General features: G+C 35.8%; 3 protein-coding genes across 4 annotated transcripts; 1 reads left to right on the top strand and 2 right to left on the bottom strand.

Moving 5' to 3' along the window:
- Positions 1–5622: 5622 nt before the first annotated feature.
- Positions 5623–15953, top strand: LOC115430316 (tetraspanin-9). Of its 2 annotated transcripts, none has more exons than XM_030150266.1 (9): positions 5623–5830; positions 10936–10977; positions 11318–11397; positions 11534–11725; positions 12884–12958; positions 13049–13150; positions 13329–13460; positions 15364–15447; positions 15540–15953. In XM_030150266.1, the coding sequence occupies exons 3-9, from the start codon at positions 11335–11337 to the stop codon at positions 15609–15611; spliced, it is 720 nt and encodes a 239-aa protein (XP_030006126.1). In that variant the 5' UTR covers positions 5623–5830; positions 10936–10977; positions 11318–11334; the 3' UTR covers positions 15612–15953. The 2 variants fall into 2 exon arrangements, with proteins under 2 accessions (XP_030006126.1, XP_030006127.1); XM_030150267.1 differs by having other exon boundaries at positions 5625–5769.
- A 115-nt stretch (positions 15954–16068) lies between these two features.
- Positions 16069–20527, bottom strand: amdhd1 (amidohydrolase domain containing 1). The gene is made up of 9 exons (XM_030150265.1): positions 20104–20527; positions 19365–19471; positions 19166–19230; positions 18808–19085; positions 18500–18725; positions 17415–17539; positions 17236–17329; positions 16952–17112; positions 16069–16423 (listed from the first exon to the last, which is right to left on the bottom strand). Exons 1-9 carry the CDS (start codon positions 20238–20240, stop codon positions 16318–16320), a joined length of 1299 nt encoding a protein of 432 aa, XP_030006125.1. The 5' UTR covers positions 20241–20527; the 3' UTR covers positions 16069–16317.
- A 95-nt stretch (positions 20528–20622) lies between these two features.
- On the bottom strand, positions 20623–23092 carry snrpf (small nuclear ribonucleoprotein polypeptide F). The gene is made up of 4 exons (XM_030150268.1): positions 22957–23092; positions 21592–21717; positions 21256–21320; positions 20623–20898 (listed from the first exon to the last, which is right to left on the bottom strand). The coding sequence occupies exons 1-4, from the start codon at positions 22957–22959 to the stop codon at positions 20832–20834; spliced, it is 261 nt and encodes an 86-aa protein (XP_030006128.1). The 5' UTR covers positions 22960–23092; the 3' UTR covers positions 20623–20831.
- Between the last annotated feature and the right edge of the window lie 1981 nt (positions 23093–25073).

The following is a 25073-nucleotide window of genomic DNA, read 5'->3' as shown; positions in this document are numbered from 1 at the left end:
TGAAATGCGGAGCGTATCGATAACATTCCACCCTGGACCCTGGTATCAGAAGTTTCCGGATTCAGGCACTCTAGGCACCGTTTCCATGTTAACAGAAGGCTAATCCGCGATGAAATCTTCCCGGAGTCGACTGAATCCTACGCCGTGTAAACAGCCCCTGAGACTGCTCCTCCCTCTGAAGGTAAGCCAAGTTGACTATAAAGCAAAAAGTGAATTGTGAAATTTTTTGTGAAAATTAAATGCTGTATCGTTGTCATGGGCAGGGAAATTAGCTATAGAGATCAAAACAATTTTTTTTTCCCAGGCTGTGAACATTTTTATTTCTGTTGTAAAGTGGGGCATTTTAGCATTGGCTATTATGGGGGTTTGTTCTCTTCTGGAGACAAGCTGAAGTGTCATTCAAGGAATTTCAGTTTTTGGCATTTGTGCGTTGTCTTCACTTTGCTTCAGTTTGGTTCACTACTACAGATAGATCACGACCACAGGTTTGACACACATCGCTATACACTAACATTGTTTCTTTTTATACGAATCAGGCATTCTGAGTTCATCTTGTTTATCTTGCTGGTGTTGTAACTTTCAAGCCTGGGTGTTGCAGTTACTTATCAGTGTCCCAGGTTCAGACCAGTGTTGGTGAACCCAGGACAGATAAGAGCAGTGATGCACAAAACTCTCAAGCTTAAATTTCCTTGTCTATGAATAAGCAATGATAATTAATGTGATGCATATCAGTAATTTAGCACTACTACTACTGTGTTATTGGAGATTTTTGATGTAATGCAAAAAAAAAAAAAAAAAAAAACCTGTCTAGTTGTTGGAATCACGTTACGTGAGCAATCAGTTGGAAACCTCAACTGAATTATTGTTTCCTCAAGGAGACAATTTCTTGTCAGCCTTAGCAATAGTTTAACTTAACTTTATTGACTCAAACTAACTAACACAATTTTTTTTTGGTTTGTATGTTATTTATTTTTCTATTTTGCATATCTTCTAGGACAAGATGCTTGTGAAGACCAGCATAGAAGAGTGCCAAAGAAAGTGTGGTTGAAGGCTGAGGTTGCCGCAGTATTGCGACATTTCAAAGATCACATTCAAAAAGGAAAACTGGCCACCAAAAATGAATGTAGTCAATGCAAGCTGGTAGAAGGCCTTGTGCTAGCACAAAGAACAGTGCAAAATATTAGGGACTTTGTTAGAAACTGAGGAATAGCTGCAAAGAGGCAGTCAGAGAAAAAAAAGCTTTAAATTCGCTGTCAGCCTTTTGTATTATTCTTAACACTTGGAGATAGATTAGTCCAAACCAACTGTATGGAGCCATTTTAAGTTGTTATTTTGTTTTGTCATGTTACGAAGTCTTATGTTTGTATAGCAGAATGCTGCTTGGTTTTGCTGTGAAGCAGCAGAAATGTAAAGTCATCCTTAAATACTGGAGGTAATAAAATGTTTGAGTTAAAAGGAATTAAAAAGGCCCTTGTGATTTTTTTGCTGTATTAGGCTGTTGGTCAGTGTCACCACTGCATTTTACTGATGTTTTAGATCTATATAGTACATAAATAAATATAAATGTCCTGTTCCTTTAATGCATGGTGCCGTCAGGTCAGTGTGTTTTTATATGTTAATAAAGGGTGATTTAAAAATGACATCATTGTCCCTTTAAAGTCCTGATAATGTTTGTCAGGTCATTGTTTGTTTATGTTAATGAGGGGTGATTGACAAGTGACATCATTGTCCCTTTAAAGTCCTGATAGGGTTTTTTTTAGTCCGTGTAAACCACATATTTGTCAAAAAGAGAAATGTCTGCCTAAACCATTATAAAGTTAGGGTGGTGTGTATCGAGTTCTGTAGGGTGTATCTGAAAGCTAAAGTGACCTAAATTTTTTCAGAATTTTTAAAGTGTTTCAATGCAACTCCTATAGCTCTACGACCCTGGGAAAGGGTAGTCCACCTAAACCACCACCAAGCCTGTTTGGAGAAATTGTCTGGCTAAACCACATAAACCCGTGTGTGTGTGTGTGTGTGTGTGTGTGTGTGTGTGTGTGACCTGCAGCTCCTGTGGGGCACTAGAAGGGAACTTTACTTAATCCTATCTGTTATACTCATCTGTATAATAAATTTATATACTGAACTTAATCTCTTCTTCTTAGAAGGTTCTTTTTGCCACAACAGTGGTTCTATGGCAGTGTTTTTCAACCTTGGGGTCGAGACCTGAAATTTCTAGTAATTGATTAAAATAAAAACCTACTATATATGGTGAGTTGATAGAGAAAGTCCCGTCCATAAAAGACAAACTGTGAAGCTGAAACTGAACCACTGTGGTTCTGTTGATCTTTCACATGTTCATTGAGGTCGGTTTCAGATGCTGCAGCTCTTTCATAATTCATAGTTGGAGTTATTGTTTGTTCAGTATTAATTGTCAGCCTTGTAAATCCAAGCTGGACTGACTGTACATATCCTGACCAAGGAAAATAAAATTCTCACTTTGTGCAGTAATCTACACCTGGCTTTTCTGCCTCCATCCATGATAATATATATTATATAGACTAAATGTCATCTAAAATTAACATTTATTTGCAACACAGACTATTATATTATACAGCAAACTATTATATTATAAAAAACAAATTAATTTTAGCAAAAAAAAAAAAAAAAAGTATCTGTTTTGAATGTCTGGGGTCGCCAAAAATTTGTGATGTTAAAATGGGGTCACGAGCCAAAAAAGGCTGGGAACCAGTGTTCTATGGTGAGCCTTCTGGACTAGTGGACAGTTTGTATGCAGTACCACGCACGGCCACTAGATAAAAAAAGGCACCAATAAGTCACTCCTCCACAACTTTATCCTGATAAATTAGACCAGGGGTGTCAAACCCATTTTAGTTCAGTTACATTCAGCCCAATTTGATCTCAAGTGGGCCAGACCAGTAAAATAATAACAGTGAAAAAAGTAAAATTATATTCTGATCAGGTTTCACATCAACAAAGTTTTCTTAAAAATCTGAATAATATGAACAACTTGAATTGTTTTAAGAAAAATAGGACCAATGGCCCTGTAGCTTACCGGCCAAATGAAAAGCTTTGGGAAATGTATCCAGATGCCATTTATTATCACCCAGTTATGTGTATTTATTACATTACAGAAATAGCCCATGTTTTGGTCATATTCCAATCAGATCTGTAAAACATTCAAATTCCAACTTGATATCATTGATACTTCCTGATTTATTGGATCAATCCACTTCCTATCTGTTATAATGGGAAAATTTGTCAAAGTGGCTCCAAATCCAGAATCATATCCAGATCGAAATAATTTCAATACCTTGTGTTGACATCATCATAAAGAAGCTGTATACCAAGTTTGAAGTCAATCAGAACTGTAGTTTCGGAGAAAAAGATGACTGAAATGTTTTCCCCATAAGAGCCCATGTTAAATTTTCCATAAGTTCCCGGATCCAGAAGAAGATCCTGATCAGCATGTGGACATTATGTTTTGGTCATCTCCCCATCAGGGCTGGACTGTAGAAATTTACACTGGATATCATTTATATTTACTGAGTTATTGCATCGATCCACTTCCTATCGCTTATAATGGGGAAATTTTTCAAAGTGGCACCAAATCCAGAATCAGACCTGGATCCAAATAATTTCACTAACTTTTGTTGACATCATCATAAAGAAGCTGTATACCAAGTTTGAAGTTAATCAGAATTGTAGTTTTGGAGAAGAAGACGATTGAAATTTTTGTAACGAACGACAAACAGACGACGTCGACGGACGCCACATGACGACAATAGCTTACGGCCTGTTGGCTGGTAAGCTAAAAACAAGTGCAATTTAACAACATTCTGCCTCGGTTTATCAGTTTATCATTTACACATATGCATTACTATCGCACAAAACATTTAGTAACAGGCAGAACATAGATAAAATTGCATTCACTTAAGACATTTGTCGTTTGTCCATATTTGTTCAGCCTATTCACATTTTCTGTAAACGTATAGTTTGGTAATGTAAACATTTTCATGTAATTTTACTTTTTTACACCAAGAACCAAAGAGAAAACTTGGGATTGTCATTGCTCACAGGTTATTATGATAATTTTGTAACGTAGATGGAAGTTTTGCAGAGTGTTGAATTTATGCCAAGTTTGTGTTCAAGTTGTAGCATAGTTTGGAGTTTAACAGAATGTTAAATTTATGACAAGGATGTGTTTAAGTCATTTAATCAATATTTAATTTGAAAAGTAGATCTAATCATGACATTTGACTCACAACAGGATATCCATTGCTCTGCCTATGACTCTCACTCAAGTTGCAACTTTACAAATTACAAAAATACAAAAAAAAATAAACAAAAAGGCCAATAAGCATTGCCATACACATATTAAGTCAAAACTTATACTAACACAACAACCCCACTGAATTCTTGCACATAAAAATAACACATTTACAACAAAATACCCACTACCCATAATGCACTGCGGCAAACATGCCACAATATTTGACTGGTCTGACCCACTTAAAATCTTATTGGACTGTATGTGTCTGTATGTGTAACCTGAAATAAAATGATTTTGACACCATTGATAATTACTGGATCGTTGTTAACACTGGTCTGCAAGTAAAATACCAGAATAAAAGTAGTAAAACCTGAATCTGAGTCACTACTATAGAAAAAATTAAGTCAAAAATGTAGTTTCTGATACAGTCTAGGGTCAAAACGTGAAATTCTGATAATTAATGAGAGAATGGGTTTTACTCTAAAGGAATGTTTGTCTCAGATCTACTTCACAACAGTCTGTACATTACAATACATTCACTTGAGAGGTTCATTTTAAAGCAGGGGTCTCAAACTCATTTTAGTTCAGGGGCCACATTCAGCTAAATTTGATCTGAGGTGGGCCGAACTAGTAAAATAATAACATAATAATATAAACATAATGTCAACTTCAAACTTTTCTGTGTATTTTAGAGCGAAAAAAGTAAATTTACAATATGAAAAGGTTTACATCTATAAACTATCCTTTCAAAAGATGTGAATAACATGAACAAACTGAAAAAATAAGTGTAATTTTAACAATATTATGCCTCAGTTTATCATTTACACATGTACGTTATAACTTACAGATCACAGTGGATCTACAAACACAAAACATTTAATAACAGAACAAAAATTGTTAAAATTGTACTTACTTCTCTTAAGACATTTCAGGTTGTTCATATTTGTTCGGGCTATTCATATTTTTTGTGAAATTATACTTTGTTTTAGTGTAAATACATGAAAATATTTACATTTACAAAGAGAAAAATTTGGAGCTGCCATTATTTATATGTTATTATGATAGTATTTTACTGGTCCTGCCCACTTGAGATTGAATTGTTCTAAATGTGGAACCTGAAATAAAAGAATTGTTAATATCTTAGTGTCATTTTTGTATCTCACAAATTCATCCCAGGGGCCAGAGTGGACCCTCTGGCGGGCCGGATTTGGCCCCCGGGCCACATGTTTAACACAGTGAATAAGACAGAAAAGAAATTACAAATATGTCCCTTTTTTTTCCACATTTCCTCCAGCGGGTCTTTGGTGGGTTGTTCGTGGAAAAACACGCCTTCGGGGCCGCAGCTGCTCCGCCCTCTCCAAAGAAAATATCCTGCTCTTTTCTTCTCCAGCCATCGACGGAACTTCAAAGCCGACCACAGAGTTTACAGACAGAGAATTTCTGTTTTCTTCTGTGGAACGGCGGTGAGGAAAAGCAGCACAAGTAGGCATGTGAAGGTTTGTGCGGCTAAAACTTTGCGCCAGTATCGGAACCATGATGTGCAGTTGGTAGTCAGAGGTAGGACACTGTCTTCTGTTCTGCTTTCATTTCCGAGCCTGAAAACAATCACGGCCTCAACAGCACTCAGGCAGATTTAACTGTCGAAAGAACTGCAAATACGGGTATGTTTGTTATATAGCGATGGATAAACGCATGGCTTGTCCACTTTTTAGCGATTTAATCTGTTTTTAGCGCAAAGTTTTCTTAAAACCGCAGATTGAAGTTCGCTCCAGTGACGTCACGCCGAGACGAGATCTTTTGCGTCAAATAATAAAAAATAAATAATGATGTAAACAGTTGTATTTGACTCGGGGAAGTATAGTTAAATTAGATACAGGTTGTCGGAGCAGATATTCAGGTCTGATTACACTGGGTTACAAAAAAATGTTTTTTGCAAGTTGTCTAGGTTTTTTCAACTGAATTAGGACCATTTTGCACGGCTAAATCCAAAAATGACATCTGTTTTTCACAATCAGGTCAGGTTTTTTTTTTTGCTAATTTAATTTTGAAAAATTTGATCTTCTCACAAAATTGATTACATTTTTGTGACTTTATCAGTTGATTTTTTTATATACAGGGTGGGGAAGCAAAATTTACAATGAACATTTAGTTGTTTTTTCTCAGCAGGCACTACGTCAATTGTTTTGAAACCAAACATATATTGATGTCATAATCAATCCTAACACTATTATCCATACCTTTTCAGAAACTTTTGCCCATATGAGTTAACAGGAAAGCAAACGTCAATGAGTGTGTGATTTGCTGAATGCACTCGTCACACCAAAGGAGATTTCAAAAATAGTTGGAGTGTCCATAAAGACTGTTTATAATGTAAAGAAGAGAATGACTATGAGCAAAACTATTACCAGAAAGTCTGGAAGATACTATTAAAGAAGAATGGGAGAAGTTGTCACCCGAATATTTGAGGAACACTTGCGCAAGTTTCAGGAAGCGTGTGAAGGCAGTTATTGAGAAAGAAGGAGGACACATAGAATAAAAACATTTTCTATTATGTACATTTTCTTGTGGCAAATAAATTCTCATGACTTTCAATAAACTAATTGGTCATACACTGTCTTTCAATCCCTGCCTCAAAATATTGTAAATTTTGCTTCCCCACCCCGTAGTTCTCACCCAAAATAGGTTTTAAGAGAAAAAAAAAAATCATTTTCTAACAGGATTCCTGTTAGGTACAATGGTGTATTCACCGCAGATGTAGCAGAATACGTCAGGCTTATTTTTGCAAGATCTTCTAGTCGAAGCCATTTCATTTATCTGTAATATTAAAAAAAAAAATCATAAATTGGCAAAAGTAAAATCTTCAGAACTCGTTTATTGCAAGAAATATGAAAGAATTTTGTATCATACGATGTGAAAATGCCCATAAATGTAAGCAAAAATGTTAAAAAGCCAATATGTAGCATAGTTCAGAAAGTTGACCTGATTGAGCAAAATTAATGTGATTTTTTGATTCAGCACACCAAAGTTATCCTAAATCAGCTCAAAAAACTTAAACAATAAATTTGTTGTTGACCAGTGGTATTTTATGTGATATCCAGTACAAAAAATGAGTTTAACCCTTTCATGCATACTGGTCACTACAGCGGACAGTTCTTCTACAGCTGTTCTCTTGTATATTCATGGGTTTTGTTGTTTTACTTCCATATCAGCCGACACAGTGGACACTTATGCACCATCCCATACACTGACATTCATACTATTAACTTTATGCTCTTGATAAACCTGATCTGTAGTAACATGATTGTGTGTAAATCAATCGCTAGTTGTTATTAGACTGAAATTAACAGTTTTCTTAAACAAAAAGGGTTTTTTTATATTATCTCCATGAAGTGAGTAAGAACTAGTATTAGAGTATGATAAAAGATGAGAAAACATCAGATAAGCTACATTAAAAATGCTTTTGTTTCATAGTTTTCACACAGTATATCACTTTGATATTGCGTTTTAAATACATGTTTCTTTGCTTCAAAAATTAAACACATGGTGTCCAATTGAGTGGACATTTTTGTAACTCTGTGAAAAATAGGTTAATTAAGAAAAAAAAAAAATCATTCTCATCGTTTTTTTCATGCCTAAAGAGGAATAAAAACAGTCAGGAAAAAAATCTTGACTAAGGTTTTCATAATTCGTGCATCAAAGGGTTAATATATGTTTTCTATCCACCTCAGGTCTGTGTTTCATCTAAAGAACCACATGTTTTAAGATGAACTACTCTGATCGAGGATGCTTCATTATGGTTACACACCATGCGTAATAGCCAACAATGTAATGAGTAAAGAACAGTTGTTTATTTATTTACTAGTATTTACTGGATCATTGTTAACACTGGTCTGCAAGTAAAATACCAGAATAAAAGTAGTAAAACCTGAATCTGAGTCACTAATATAGAAAAAATTAAGTCAAAAATGTAGTTTCTGATACAGTCTAGGGTCAAAATGTGAAATTCTGATAATTAATGAGAGAATGGGTTTTACTCTAAAGGAATGTTTGTCTCAGATCTACTTCACAACAGTCTGTACATTACAATACATTCACTTCAGAGGTTCGTTTTAAAGCAGGGGTCTCAAACTCATGTTAGTTCAGGGGCCACATTCAGCTAAATTTGATCTGAGGTGGGCCGAACTAGTAAAATAATAACATAATAATATAAACATAATGTCAACTTCAAACTTTTCTGTGTATTTTAGAGCGAAAAAAGTAAATTCACATTATGAAAAGGTTTACATCTATAAACTATCCTTTCAAAAGATGTGAATAACATGAACAAACTGAAAAAATAAGTGTAATTTTAACAATATTATGCCTCAGTTTATCATTTACACATGTACGTTATAACTTACAGATCACAGTGGATCTACAAACACACAAAACATTTAATAACAGAACAAAAATTGTTAAAATTGTACTTACTTCTCTTAAGACATTTCAGGTTGTTCATATTTGTTCAGGCTATTCATATTTCTTGTGAAATTATACTTTGTTTTAGTGTAAATACATGAAAATATTTACATTTACAAAGAGAAAAATTTGGAGCTGTCATTATTTATATGTTATTATGATAGTATTTTACTGGTCCTGCCCACTTGAGATTGAATTGTTTTGAATGTGGAACCTGAAATAAAAGAATTGTTAATATCTTGGTGTAATTTTTGCATTTCACAAATTCATCCAGAGGGCTGGACAGGAGCCTTTGGCGGGCCGGATTTGGCCCCCAGGCTGCATGTTTGACACCTGTGTTTTAGAGGATGATTTATAAATTTCTTGTATAAATGTAGCTGCATATCTGTAATTGGGCACAGTCAGGGGACTATGAACACGTTGGATGAAATAAAAACTTTAAGATAGACTTATTTTGTCATTTTTAGGTTACACATAACTGTTTGGTAGTCCTAAAACCAACTTTACTGTTTCTAAGTGATGTCTACAAAAAAAAATAGAGCCGATTCATTTTCATTGTTTTAAAAGACTAGATTTGATGTCCACATTTACATTTTTGTCTCATACTATACTTGCCCAAGAGAGTACTGGTTTATATCTCAACCTTAATTATTGTAGGTTTTAACCATTATTTGTACTTATAATTATTCATTCCAATCATGATATTGGGGTAATATTAAATCATTTGTGCTTAACAGATCATTTTGATTACCAGCCTCGAGGACTTGAGAATTTACCCTATGTAACCACACTTCCCTTCATATTGATATCCCCCAACCCTAGACCGATTAATTTTTTTCCCCCAAAATTGTAGGAGTTGCAGTCAACAATATACCTCACACTATGGTAAAGTTCATTTTGGCAACTTCAGGTGAAAACAGCAACTTTTGATATGCTGAAAAATGTGCCAGTTTTTTATGTTTTTTGTTTGTTTTTTTTTACCCTACATAACCGAGAACTTTTCATAAAGATTTTGGTGAAAATGACTGAAACTGACAAATGACAGCATGACGTCAAAGTACTACAAATACACTTTCCATCCATGTAATTACACTTATATGCCAGGTAAATGTAGGCCAACTCATTATCATCTAAACAATGTTTTTACCCTACGTAACCACTTGACCATACCCAATTGTTACACTTTTATCACATACATTAAAAACTTCAGCTAACCAACACTTTCGTAATTTGTTTTCCAATTCATCTTATTAAAGTATGTAAGATTTGGTGCCTTTAACCTCTGAGGCGCATACTTTATTTTTAAAAATTTTAAAAAGTAGACCAGTGTAATCAGAAATCTGAAATGTACAAGGTTACTAAACTGTCTATACAACTGCACTCAGTGTGTGAGGGTGATGTGAACCACAAGTATCAAAGTAAAAACAGTAGTAGGTGCATCACTGGGTCAAAAAACTAAAAATGTGAATGTATGTAAAGGAATTAGACACTGATGGGGGTGGGATGTATGGAAAACACAAGAGCAAAAAAGACTATTGCAAAAAATAATAATAATTAATGTCCAAATAGTAAGTAGTGGAAGTTTACTACAGCCAGTCTGATGTCTGTTGAACTCTGATAGAAAAAATTAAAATTTTCTATTACCTACAGGGACAGTTTTGCTAATGTATTTTGAGTTTTTAGAGAAGTGGTGTCCCTGTAACAAAAAAAAATTTTGTTTTTATTTATTGTCTGAGTGCCTCGGCTCAAACTTGTTTCTGGCTGTTGGATATTTGCACTACTTATATTTGAACATTTAATATTGTTTTTTTTTTTGTTTTTTTGCTGCAGTATTTTTTGCACCTTTGTTTTTTGTGTATTTTATAGGCACAATTACATGTTTTCAATACTAGATGGAGTAATGTGTATTTGCTTGTACGTTACTACATTATTATTGAGCACAGTACTTTCAACTGTCAGACCTGCATTCATGCTACCCAAAAGGTTTGCAAGTTATTTTAATTACTTGACATTGTGTCACATTTTTATTTTTGATGACCATCCTAACTGTGTATCACCTTTATTTAAATGACCAATTTGACTATAATTTCCAAACACAAAAGTGCTTAAAATGGCATAAACTGATAAGGTCTTGTTGAATCATCTCCATACCTGCGTGACTCCTAAATTGTATTTACAATATGCTGTAATTGTTTGTGTCACAGGTTCACCATCAGAGCTTCTCAGTTCATCTGCTTGTTGAAGTGGTAAGTTTATATCTTGTTATTATCAATTCTAGGTAGAGAAATGTCTACAGTTGGTGTCTGAAACTGGAGACAAACATAGACGTTTGATGCCTGATCTTAATCAGTATGCTCAAGCTTTTTTTTTTTTTTTTCAAGCTATCTTCCTTAACGTGTACTAGGTATGTCATAAATGTTCATGTTTATCCAAACTTAACTTTTTTATTTCATATGTGCTTATTTTTCACTACCTACAGTGTAGTAGTATATTTAGATTAATGAACAGTGTATCAGTCCTGTGAGGAACCTCTTCACATAATTCACTGATACCTCTTTTTTTTTCCTTCTTTCTTTTTGGCTAAAGTTTCCATCAGTTCAGTCATGGCTCGTGGCTGCATCTGCTGCGTTAAATACATGCTCTTCCTCTTCAACCTGCTCTTTTGGGTAATTATAACACTCGACACACTGTGACTCAGTTGTTTTGTAGATGTTGCTACAAATCAGGAGTCTGATCAAAGTGCTTAATTATCAGTGAATCTGCAGTTTCAGGAAGTCTCTGAGTTTCCCGTGTGTGTTTCAGCTGGGTGGGTGCGGGTTGTTGGGTGTGGGTGTGTGGCTGTCGGTATCCCAGGGCAGCTTTGCCACCCTCTCACCCTCATTCCCGTCTCTCTCTGCCGCCAACCTGATCATCACCCTGGGCACTGTTGTCATGGTGACAGGTTTCCTGGGTTGCTTGGGTGCCATAAAGGAGAACAAATGCCTGCTGCTGAGTGTGAGTGTTTATTCTGATTTAATTAAATGAATGTCATACAGCTAAACAGTCAGTTGTGATGATTTTGTATACATTTTGTTCATTATATTATGCAAGGGTGATATAGACAAAACCTAAAAGTAATTTTCCTAATATATCTAAATCTGACACAAGGAGTCAGTAAGGATGTTTGGATGTTTTGCTCTGATTTAAGAACAACTATCTCATCCTTGTCATTAAATGTTATTCAGCTGATTATTACCCTGCCCCCCAAAGGGGAGGCAAAGGGTATTGTTTTTGGTTCGGTTTGTTTCTTTGTTTGTTAACACTTTAGCAGCAAAACTATTGGTTGACCTCATACCAAACTAGGTTTATAGATTGTCAGTGACCCAGAAGAGATCTGATTACATTTTGGGAACAGTAGGTCAAAGTTCAAATTTTTATGAATTTTTAAAATCTTTTGTTTTTTCCCCATTTACCTATAATGAGCAAATATTTACATGTATGTAGCAGCAAAGTTATTGGTTGAATTCATACCAAATTGGGTTTATAGACTGCCAGTGACCCAGAATAGATGTTGATATATTTTGGGAAAAGTAGGTCAAAGTTCAAATTTGTAATGAATTTTTAAAATCGTTTTTCTTCTCCCATTTACTAATAATGGGTGGAATTTCAAAAGCCTATAAAAACAAATTTGTTTCCATTTACTTCAAACTTGGCATATATATATATATATAGAGGCAATTGGTATGCTGACATCAGCACACACATAGACATGATGACATCAGGTGGATCAATGCCAAAATAAGCTACAATACGTGCGAGGGGCAGGGTTTGTTGTACCCTGGCACCACTTGATTTATTGTTCTATCTTAAAATGTTAAAATAGTGAAAGAAACAACTTTTCAATTTCCCAGATCCCCAAATGACATTTTCAGTATAATAATGATAATAAGCAGAATAAAAATAAGAATGATGATGATTACCAAGAGTTCAAAATGTCAATGTTCTGCTATTTTTCAGTAAAAGTTTTCTTTATTGGTGACTAATTAGAGAGAATATATAACTGAATAGATATATAATGTAATTATAGAGTAAGTCTGTCAAGACTGTTTATGTAATAGTTCTAGGTGTAGTAGTCCTAATCTAAACTGTTTCCCACTATTTGTTGCTGTGTAGTTTTTCATTGTTCTGTTGGTCATCCTCCTGGCTGAGCTTATCCTCCTCATCCTGTTCTTCGTCTACACAGACAAGGTAGGGCTGTCTTAAGAAACAGTCGCATATACTTAACAGTTATCCGCCTTTGTGCCTAAACATTGCATTTCTTCACCTCTGTCCATACAGGTGAGTGAAAATGCCAGACAGGACCTGAAAGAGGGGTTGGTGCTCTATAACACAGATAATAACGCAGGCTTGAGGGATGCATGGAACACCATACAGGGAGAGGTATGACAAAAATGACTTTGTATGTCCTCCAGCTGTTAAATAGTACAATTTGTGCAGTCATTTCAGCTTGTTTTCTTTTGAGACCATCTGTATTGTTTTTCCTCCCCTGTCATTTGTCAACATGAATACATTTTACTATTTCTATTGTAACACATCTTTGTTTGGCTTTTCTTTTCAGTGGAGGTGTTGTGGAGTGATGGGTTACACTGACTGGTACACAGCCCTGCAGGTCAATGTGGTTCCTGATCGATGCTGTCAACATGTTTTCCCAGGCTGTGGCCACAATTCCTCCAATTCCTTTTGGACACGGGTCAGTATGTGTCAGTGATCAAATCATTGGTATGGTGGGTTAGATTTAAAAGTCCCACAAAAATACCCCAAACCAACTTAGCATAACTCTCCCCCAGTTCTGTGTTTAACTCCACCCAACTCATGACTCTGAAAACTACTACACAGTTGGAAAGCTGTTGAGATGGAGGTCATCAGGGTCTGACGTGCAGGTGTAAATGTGTAATGGGAGAGTTCAGGGACAGAGAATAACATGACGCCTATGTAGAACCATGTGAGGCTGTGAAAGGGTTAGAGTTTTTGTACTAGTTTTAAGTCCACCTACAAGTCAATATATATGAATTCCATATTTAAAACAATTATCGACATTATTTTCCCTGTCATACATTAAACCTACAATATTTCCCTCACAAAACAAATTCTATAGCTTGCTCTTGTGTTATTGTGGTGTTTTAAAACATTATTTCGGACTCAAATGCACCAATTGAGGCAGCGGTTTTACACTGTGCTTGTGTGAGACTGGGGTTTGAAAATGAGCAGTACAACAGCCTCAATTTGACCCATCAGAAGAATACAAACTTCATGACATAGAGTCGCACTAACCCAATACTGAAAGTGCAGTTCTACAGTTTGACATGAGTGGGAAGGGTCAAGAAGATTTAAAATTTAAAAAAAAATAATAAAATCATTAACAGAATGCACAATTTGTACACATTTATCTATGTTGTGTGCATTATCATAAGCATTGATGCATTTCATTAAAACCAAGTCATATATTTCTGTTTGCAGCTCAAAAAACATGTTTTAGTCTTTATTATAGCTTTAACTTAACCAATTTAACAATTTCAAAAGTACTTAAAAGTATCCCAAAGCTGATATTTAATTTTTATTTTGCTCATCATATCTAAAATTGTTCATTTCTCTGAAGCACTGGGTGTAAAATTATTACAATGAAAGGGACACTTTCCTATTGCTACAAAATACTCATTAGAAAACTAAATATGTAGACTGTGGTAAAAACAGATGCATATATTCCGTGTAACAGATTGCTCTAGATAGATTCATCAGAAAACACTGAGAAGCAGAATAAAGGCAGTCTTGGTTCTAGGTATATAAAATTCTTAGCACTAATGTCAATCTTCTTTGTTCAGCTTTGGTTCTGTATGTGTTATGTTTTTCTTTGTGCTCATGACAGAATCCAAAGTCAGATGCCTTTTATGATACTAATGTTTTAAGTGTTAGAAAAGTCAATTCAGTGCTGACTATGGTTACTGCAGTTACAAGTTAGTGTTGTAATCAGCATATTTTTACTTCATGTGTTTTTGTGACCGTTTGCCTTGAATAAAAAACGTCATCATGGAATGATGTTGAAATACAAGTACAAACAATATTTTCAAAAATGTTGCATGCAAAGTGCCTTTCTGAGTGCTTTTTTACATTAAAGCAGCAGCAGGGGCTGAAATCTAGAGGAAAAAAGATTCATCTTCAATATTCACCATTAAAAAACATTAGGAAAAAAAATCTTCTCCAAGTTTCCATGTTAAGCCACAGAGTAGAGTAGTAGTCTTGTCTGAGGGAATACAAACAGTGATCAGTAGCTCCAGCTGTCAGTCACATAGTTAACCCTCCTACCTGCATGAAAACACTAAAACCTGCATTACAGGGTGGATTTTCTACAGCTGGAAAACAACCCCACAGTTGGTAGAATCCTTGTTTGATCTCAAAACACTTCAATGACAATATGATGAAAGGTAATTATGGAATTTTTTCCCACCGACGCCAAAAAAAACTCTCAAAGCCTGCAGCTTTAACTTCTGGTTATCTGTTGAAACGTGCTAATAAGAATATGAACTGATGAAGTCTTGGCTTCAGATTGAATATTTTCTGATCTTCAGCCTCTAATTGTGGTTGGTGTGTATTTTCAGGGTTGCTATGAGAAGGTAGAGGAATGGCTGGATGACAACAAACACCTTCTGGGAACCATTGCCATGTGTGTGTTGGTCATACAGGTAAGTAGCTGTTTACATGTCAGCGCTGAAATAGAGTGTGACGGTATTCACCGCACATCATTTGATGATATGTTTTTGCTCTGTTTCCACAGCTGCTTGGCATGGCTTTCTCCATGACACTTTATCAACAAATCCATCGATCAGGAAAGAAGTATGAAGCTTAATGGTTACTCTTTAATATATAAAATATATTACAACCAATCCCACAACACACTGCATGTGTTTGCCTCACTTTTTGTTTATGTATAAATATGCCAGATGCATACTCATAGTGTGTGCCACTACTGCCTTAATCTCATTTATTCTCCCATTTACTGCTGTGAATAGCATGTGAATTAGTTTTTCCTGTGGTTAGCTTAATTATCACACGAGTGTTTTTATGTAAAATATGTGATGAGGATTGGTCTCTGAATCAGAAAAGACAATGGTTGGTTGTCAAAAGCCTGTGGATCTGTTTCAACAATCATTGTGTACTAACATGTTCAATAAAAACAGAGCTTTCTTCACTTGTGAGTTAATGATAGGGTTTTATTTCATTGACCTCTTTACTTTTGTTTTCTTGCTCCTTTTCCACTCAGAGGTTTCAGTATCTGCTTTCACCCTGGTAGTCAAACACCAGCTCTTAAATGTGTCAGATAAAAGCATAGTTAGCAAATCCATTCAGTCAACAAACCTTTTAACCTCTTAAGACGCCAAACATTTTATTCGTTCTGAGAACAAAGAAGAAGGCACATGCATTACAGAAACACAAAGTCAATTGATATGACATTTATCTAAAATACCTGAGCATCAGCAGGATTTGTTAATTACTGTTAGGATAGAACATTGTTTCATTGATCTTAGGCACAATTCTTAATCTTTGTTCCTTTGTTATAAGGTTGTGATTTTGTCATTGTCGTAGATAATGTTGCCCTTGATGATGACATAACGAATGAGTTCCTGATGACCACCCAGCTGGTAGATCAGGTGCTCCCATCTGCAATAAAACACAAGGAAAGTGTGCAGTTAAAGCTGTTTTTCTAGTGTACTAGTAACAAACTTGTGCAAAAATATATCCTACAGCAACAAAATATTTTTATGGTTTAGTTCTGTTTCAACCCAAATTAGATCATTTTCTTTAGAAACAGATCAAGTGGTTCTTCAGATTTTTGTTTCATGATGCTGGTTAAATATCAAAACAACACTAGGTTTAGTGTTGATTGCAGTGTCTGTACTGTGCACCAATTTCAATTCAATATGGAACAAAATCAAAATAAGTGAAAAGAACAAAAATTTTAAAAAAATCAAAATCAAAAATCAACTGAAATGAACAATTACAGGTGTGCTCTAGTTCACAGTTCATATTCAACATCCTAAAGCTCTTATTGATTCACATCAGCCTGTTTACCTGAAATGACATCTCAGGAGTGAAAGGTTTAAATGAGCAGTTGATCACAAAATAGGTAATCCACATGTTACATCAAACTCCAGTCATCTGCACCTTTTTGTGTGTCGAGTGATTTACCGTGTGGTGTTGAGGACCAGTAGGTCTCCATGTTTGTTGACCTCCAGGGAGCCGTGTGTGTGGGAGCAGCCAAGGGCGTAGGCTGCATTGATGGTGGCCGCAGCCAAAGCCTCAGGCATGGACATCCTCATATTGACACAGGCCAGGTGCATCACTATTGGCTAAGAAAAGACAGACAGACATGGTTGAATTTAAACCTCAGGGCAGAAACACACTCTTTTCCTCTGCTTTTAACCTCTGATCTAATGATGTCAGACTTCTCACACCTCTCCTGCTGAACTCACCATGGAGCAGCAGTAGGCATTAGGGTTGAAGTCACTGCCGAGGGCAACAATTACTCCAGCATCCAGCATGTCCCTGGCCCGGGGCTGGGGAAGCCTAAACACATACAGATCATTAGACAGTTCACAGCTGTAAAAGATAACTGCTGCAGTGTGTATGTACATGCGGCTACTACAGTTACCGCAGAATGTAAGCTGTAGTTGGCAGAAGGACTGCAGCAGTTTTTGCTTTTGCCATGGCAGCAATCCCTTCATCTGTGACTTCCTCCAGGTGACTGATGGCTAAGGCTCCAAGCTCTGCCCCCATCTGATACACAAATACACTCAGGTGAACAAACCCACAGATTTTGTTTACGTTTAACCAGATCAAGTGTGTTGTTTTTTGCAATTCTAAACTTCTTGCAAGCCTGAAGAAAGCATATGATCAATAAGTTTGGCTGTCTTTTAGAGGCTTTCTGCTTTTCAGACTGAAGTCACAAGGTTAAACTAGTGCCAGCAGCCACATGGAAAAAAAAAAAAATCATGTGAAAACATCTTAGGTTTATGGAACTACTAAAACCCTAAAGCTTTGCTCAAAATAATAAAATTTTACCAATGTTTTTATGCAGCCCTCAGTACATCTGATCATTTTTATGTGTATTCTAAAACTCAACAGCTGTTTATTTTTCACTGGATTAGTTTGAAATTTGTAGTAAACAACAAGAAGTCCTGAGGATAATTTACACATTTAGGTTGTTGAAATCAAATTAAAAAGGATGACCCAAACAAAGAATCTTTAATTATTTCCAAAAATGTTTACTTTTTTTGGAACCAAATTTTGAATCGCTGTACTATTACTATATTTCTATCTTAAGTTATCTTATCTCTTAAGTTTTATGGTCTGGTATAAAATTGCTGCAGAGCTGGAAATCCACATTTTGACTGCAGTTTCCTAAGAAGTGTTCTAATGTCTCTGAATGTTTTTTTAAGAGAAAGGTTTAATATTTCCAGAAGATATTCAAGCAGAGTTACACTTTTCACTAGACCAAACTTTAAAAATCCATCCAAGAATCTGGAATGTGGTTTTAGGGTTTTATGAGACATGACCAGAGGGCTTCACTGAGTTACTTTGGAATGACTCATAGGTTAGAATTAAGATGTTTCACATGTATGCATTACATAATCTGTAGTTTGTGATTTTATCGAATACGATGAATTAAAAATATTGTACCTAATATATATGTTCAGCCTGCAGTTTCTCTGTGGAGTTTGTGTCAGTTAATGATACCTGCGCAGAGTTCATGGGATGGAGCTCATCTCCATGGAAATTGATGTTGAGACCCATGTCTTTGCCTGCCTGCAGGATGGAACGTGAAGAGCTGAGGTCAAACACTCCCTGCTCACAAAACACATCGATGTTGTCCACTCTAAGAGTCCCGGCTGATATGCGTTCTCTGAGCCGAGGCAGTTGAACCTGTAGAATGTCTTCAGTAGCTTCTGCAACCGTCTTCCCTCTAAGTAAGACAAGAGAAGCACAGCGGTGATTAAAATTCAGGAAGCTGTGTGATATTTAACCATTTTCAGTATGGTCCTTACTTAGGCACTGCATGTGCTCCACAGTAGGTTGAGGAGATGTTGATGGGCAGAGTGCGCCTGGCCTCCTCAATCACCTCCAGCATCTTGACTTCTGTCTGCAGGTCCAGGCCATAGCCACTCTTACACTCCACCAGAGTGGTTCCGGCTCGCTGCATCCGAACCAACCTGCTGCTCAGAGAGGACAGCAGCTCTGAAGCTTTAGCAGCTCGGGTGTGCTCCACGGTGAAGTGGATGCCTCCACCTGCCCGATGTACGTCCATATAGGTAGCACCTGCCAGCTGCGAGACAAACATGCATCAAAGGTTTAGATGAATGCTAAAAAAAAAGGGAGCAAAGCATTGGGATCATAAAAATTTACCTTCATTGCAAATTCATGCACTCTGTCACCAGCCCAAACTGGATGAGTGTGGGCGTCAACCAACCCTGAAACCAAAAGGTTTTGTTAATCAGCTCTATGGACATTATGCAGTTATATACACAGTGGTAAATACATATTGAAAGGGTGCAAAATAACTTTTTTTCTGGTTTGCTATGTAAAAATTATGTCTCAAACTCACCAGGCAGGACACACATTCCTGTCGCATCAATCACTTTATCAAATGAAGCCTCTGGATACTGAGCTTTGATAGTGTCAGCAGGCCCCACAGCTTTAATCAGCCCATCACTGGATGAAAAGTAAGTCTAGTATTATCATTAAAAACATACCTGAGCCTGTCTAAATATTAAACATCTTTTTTTATGTTTCCTAAGAAAAGAGAAATTCTAAAATTACATTTTATATCTCTACTTCATCACACCTTTAATGTTCCTAGTGATGAACTAAAACTATACTATTATAATTGTTAGTAGCCTGATTAATTTCACCTGCAAAAATCCAGTTTAATTTTTGGCAGTGGTTTACTTTAACAAGTAAACCAGTCTAAAAGAAAACTACAACTACAGAAGTCATTGGTAAATCCATCAATTTAATTGGTTTTCCCCTGTAAGTCACTTTGGAAAAAAGCATCTGCCAAGTGCATAAACATAAATCCGTTTCTTATGGTGCAATCAAACAATATAGAAGCAAAGCCTTGAAGTTGCTTGCTTGAGACAAGTCCTAGAGTTTCACAAAAATATGAGGCTATGTAGAGAAATAATTTAATTCCTTCATTCTTTATGTTTTTAAGTTGATTTGGTTCATTATTAGTAGTCTATACTTCCAGTTGCATGTTTAATTTATGTTGTACCTCTTTTTCTTCTGTGTAAATAGACAAAACTCTTCCCCATTTGGAGCCAAATTATGATTTTAAAACTTACCTTCCAATCACCACACTGCCATTTTCAATTACACACAGACTGTGCAAGCCATCATTTCTCAGGTACTTTTCCCCTTTGTTGCAGATCAGAACCACCTGTTGAGCGTTCTTCACCAGAAGCCTGTTACTGTAGGACATTTTGATTCACGCCAAGCTGCTCAGAGACTGTCACCTCAAAGAGAATGGTTTATCCATCAGTCAAGGACTAGGCAAATATTTGTCCAGGAGAGCAGAGTTCAAACTGCACTGATGAGGGGCGGAGCTTCCAAGCTGATGCATCTCCTAGTTTGTGAAATACTTTGACCAACAGGATTATTATGTAATCTTTTCTGTTTGGTTAAAGCACATGACATAAACAAATGCATTACAGTGAGGGGCAAAATCATAAAAACTGGCAAAGAATGAAATTTTAAGAATTTTTTTCCAGCAAAATAACATATTTGGCAGGACCTTTGGCAGATCAACCGTCAGTATAGTCATTTTAAATTATAAGGAGAAAAAAAACACCAGTCATTTCTAGAAAGATTACAATAGTCATTTATTGTGTCGTTATCACAATGTTATAACATAAAATTGGCCCCACATACAGTAAAAAAAAATGCTTGAAAAATAACCCAGACCCCAGACGTTCATTTGTCTCACATGGTGAAAACACAAACACACATCAACTCAACTACAAGGTTGAATCACACTCAAGACAGAAAACAGGCCGAATCATCTTCACTAACATCACTCTCTCATTTCTCCATCCTCTTCCTCTTCTTCTACACCTCTGATGTACAAGACATTATTGCATCTGTGGGAATGAAAAACATTTCAGCACCAAATGCTGTCAATTATGAACAAACGAGCAGTTCACTATATAATTACTCCTACTTAATGTGATAAAATTACACATGGATTAGATATTTTGAGGCCAAAGAACATAAATTGACTTGTTTGGTTTATTTTCAATATTCAGATTTCAATCTAATAACTCTTCAACATTTCACACTGCTAACACAAATACAGGCTATGTATTTTTCTTGTTATGTCTTGTTGACAAGATCTTTTAAAATGTTTACAATAAAAATGTTAAACATGTTATTTCAGATAACTTGAATATAAATAAAGAAAAGCTTAAGATGACCATAGGTTTATGTTCACAACATACCTGATAAGCACCTCTCCCAGATGTCCTGCCAATGCACCATCCACATACTCTTCTGTGTTTGCCAGCTGTAAAGAAAAACATTTAAAATATAAGCAATGTTTACATTGTCAGATAAACAAATATGCAATACTGAGATCCACATCTGACACTTATCCACTAAGCAGGCCATTCTTTGGTAAAATGTGTAACTTTTGTCCGAGTTAAATATACTCAATGCCACTAAAAAGAAAGTCAACGCTTTAAACTGACAACTCAAAAAAAGTCCACAAAGGACACTGCATCACTACAACTCAAATGATGGATTAATGAATATGGAAGAACGTGTGCTGTACTCACCTGCATGTTCATGTACCCATCCACAGACACCAGGTAGCCCTTATACTCCATACCCCACTTCAGTTTCACCATTACTGGCTTCCCTGTCAGGCCATTTAGGAATGGCTTTGGATTCAGAGGTAAACTCTGTGGGATAAAGAGAAGAAGCAGGCTGATTATTATATATAAAGGAACTTCTGTCGATGCCGTAACTAAAACCTCTGGAAGACACAGTCAAAACATTTTTCTTAAGAGCGGTACAATACTCTAAGACACAGGTGTCAAACATGCAGCCCAGGGGCTAAATCCGGCCCACCAAAGGGTCCAGTCCGGCCCTTGGGATGAATTTGTGAAATGCAGAAATTACACTAAAATATTAACAGTCCTTTTAGTTCAGGTTCCACATTCAGACCAATTCAATCTCAAATGGGTCAAACCAGTCAAATACTATCATAATAACATAAAAACAATGACAACTCCACATGTTTCTCTTTGTAAATGTAAATATTTTCATGTATTTACACTAAAACAAAGTATAATTTTGCAAAAAATGCAAATAACCTGAAATGTCTTAAGAGAAGTTAAGTACAACTTTAATAATATTCTGCCTGTTACTCAATGTTTTGTGTGTTTGTAGATCTGCTGTGATCTGTAAATTATAATGTACATGGGTAAATGATAAACCAAGGCATAATATAGTTAAAATTACACTTATTTTTTCAGTTTGTTCATGTTATTCACATCTTTTGAAAGGGTAGTTTGTAGATGTAAACCTTTCATGATGTAAATTAACTTTTTTTGCTCTAAAACATAGAGAAAAGTTTGGAGTTGACATTATTTATATATTATTCTGTTATTATTTTACTGGTTCGGCCCATTTCAGATCAACTTTAGCTGAATCTGGCCCCTGAACTGTTTGACACCCCTGCTCTAAGACGACAGCACATTTAGAACTCCAAGTGGTGTTGAACAAGCACAAGAATTTTGTTACAACTAGCTGAGAAATACATAAGATGCACAAAATTAGCACATTTGACTAATAATATAACAATGTCCGGTAGGTTATCTAACTTCAGCAAAACCAAGTTAGTGACTGTATTAGTGCAGGGAAGAAAATACAGCCTGGACTTAAGAATAGTCATTTGATACGTTTCATAAAATTACGTTTCACATTCATAAATATGACAGAAGTCAATAACTACATAATATATGTTTACGCATTTGAATATAACATGTTACTTTGCTCTTGTTTGCTTCATTCAATTAAGCTAAATTATGAATGAGAAGCTAACGCAGCTAATGCTAACTAACTCTTATGCTACTATATACTGCACGATGAGACGGAAATCTGTTCCAGAAAACATCCTCTGAGTAGTGCGTACTCACCATTTCTGTTTAAATTGGTGCTGAATATAGGGGTATAAACCTAATGTTTTGGTATCTTTTCGTCACAATAACGTCTGTTCCTACAAAAGCAGCCACACACGCTTTACCGCCGAACCGGAAGTACAACCCTTTGACCTTAGAGGAGTCTTCACATCTCTGCAAACTGACGCCTAGTGGCGGGAGGTGTACACTGCAACTAGTCAGAAAGTCAAGATTTCGCTCAGTGTTTATCTATTTTTGAGGACTTTATGTGTATTTAATTTTTTTTTTTTTTGCATTCTTCTACTTCACTGCATCTTAAAGGCACATATATTTTTATCCAGATCTGTGTGACAGCCTTGGTTTATGGATTACATTTTGCAGAACTGTCAGAACTAATCCGTCCAGTAGAATGCAAAGTATGTGAAACTGGTTCCATTTTGACAAGCTACAACATCAGATTTGTTGCTAGTTGTGTTTCTTACTGATAGAAGCATAGTAACATAACAGTCGACATTGATTAACATTTTGAAATGAGCCATTTTGTACAATGACCACTTTTACTATGACCTTTATTGCTATAAACACTTGTAAATTTTTACATAACATTATTCATACTTTTATTTTTGTAAAGTTATGTTTGAAAACTTCTTCCACCTCTGATTGTTGACCAATAATTTACACTATGCAAATGTGTTAATATTTTTAAACTAGTGATTTCATGATTTATAATAAACTTTACATAGTGAAACATATTTTACTCATCTTTAAACATATTCTAATAACTCTTAAGTCCGATGATAAAACAGTTACTTTTTAGGATTCCAGCATTAGACAATGCCACAATTCTTTCTGTGTGTCTGTTCAGCAGCACTGTTAAATTTTACATTAGCCCTGAAGTGAACTGAACCACACATTGAATGATTTCTATTAAAATATCTTTCACTGACATGAAGCTTGACAAGGAATCATTCACCTACTAGAAATCCTGATTTGTTATTGGAGCAAAAAGTGAAATGACTGTCATATCTGGGTCGTTGTGGCTCTGGGCAGTTCATTCTCTCCGGGCACAAACTCTGAAGAGTCTGGAGATTTCTCTCATTTTTCTGTGATGAAGCGTTCAACGGTTACTAAAGCGTCTGACAAGTTCAAACCTGATATTTTGAATAAAATCAACATCTAACTTTCTACTGTACAGGGCTGGGTTCTGTCAGGAATTCCTCTGAAATTGCACTAGAGCTTTCTCTGCATGTTTGAAATACCCCTGTACTTACATCACTTAGCCTATTTTTCTTCACCCATCTTTTCAGTGTAATTAACTAGTCTGTCAGTCAGCCGCCGTGTCAGTTACAGTATGATGACAGTATGAGAATAGGTGTATTAAGAGGAAGACTTCATAGTACTGTGAGTGTAAACTTTTAATTCCTACACTTTGCATATCTTCTACCCTGCACATGTTGGTATCATCATTTGAAGGGGAAGAGGTTCAAGGCCAGATCCAGTCAGATCATTCCAGTCTGATGCAACGTAGCTCTTTGATGTCTGCTGAAAACTGCCTGAAACGCAGTAAATGCACTAGTGTGTGAACTGCAGGAAGTGTAGGGTTCAGGACTCCTGAATAAACCTACTGAATGAAACAGTCTGCTGCTGGACAGACTACGTATTTATTTATTTTTGTGTGTTTTCAACTTTACAAACACTTTATTAAGTTTTTAAGTAAAAAAGAATAGAAAACGTACAAAATGTCCAACAGTAAATCCAACACACAACACCAGGTCAGACTCATTCACAAAACTGTTATAATGATAAAAAGCATAAAGTGCATATAACATGATGGCAGAAACAGCAGACTCCATGTAGCTCAAATGAGTTTACAGACTGTTAAAGAACTGATCTGTCTAGGATATATATATATACATGTGAGGCTTTACAGCAGTTCTAACACATCTCTTTCTGCAAGACTTAAACTTTACTGAAACGTTTTTTCTTCCAATTTAAGAATAACGTGCTTTATGATGTCATAGTGGACCAAAATGAGGGACACTGGATCCATTTCCAAAGCCTGTATTTTTTTTTTTTTTTTTTTTTACTATTTACATTAGATAAGAACATTTTAAATTTTTTGTTTGTTTGTTTTT

Source organism: Sphaeramia orbicularis, chromosome 12 (genome assembly GCF_902148855.1).
Source record: "Sphaeramia orbicularis chromosome 12, fSphaOr1.1, whole genome shotgun sequence".
Taxonomy (NCBI): Eukaryota; Metazoa; Chordata; class Actinopteri; order Kurtiformes; family Apogonidae; genus Sphaeramia; species Sphaeramia orbicularis.
The sequence above is the reverse complement of the archived record's forward strand: the minus strand, read 5'-3'. Positions and strand labels throughout refer to the sequence as shown.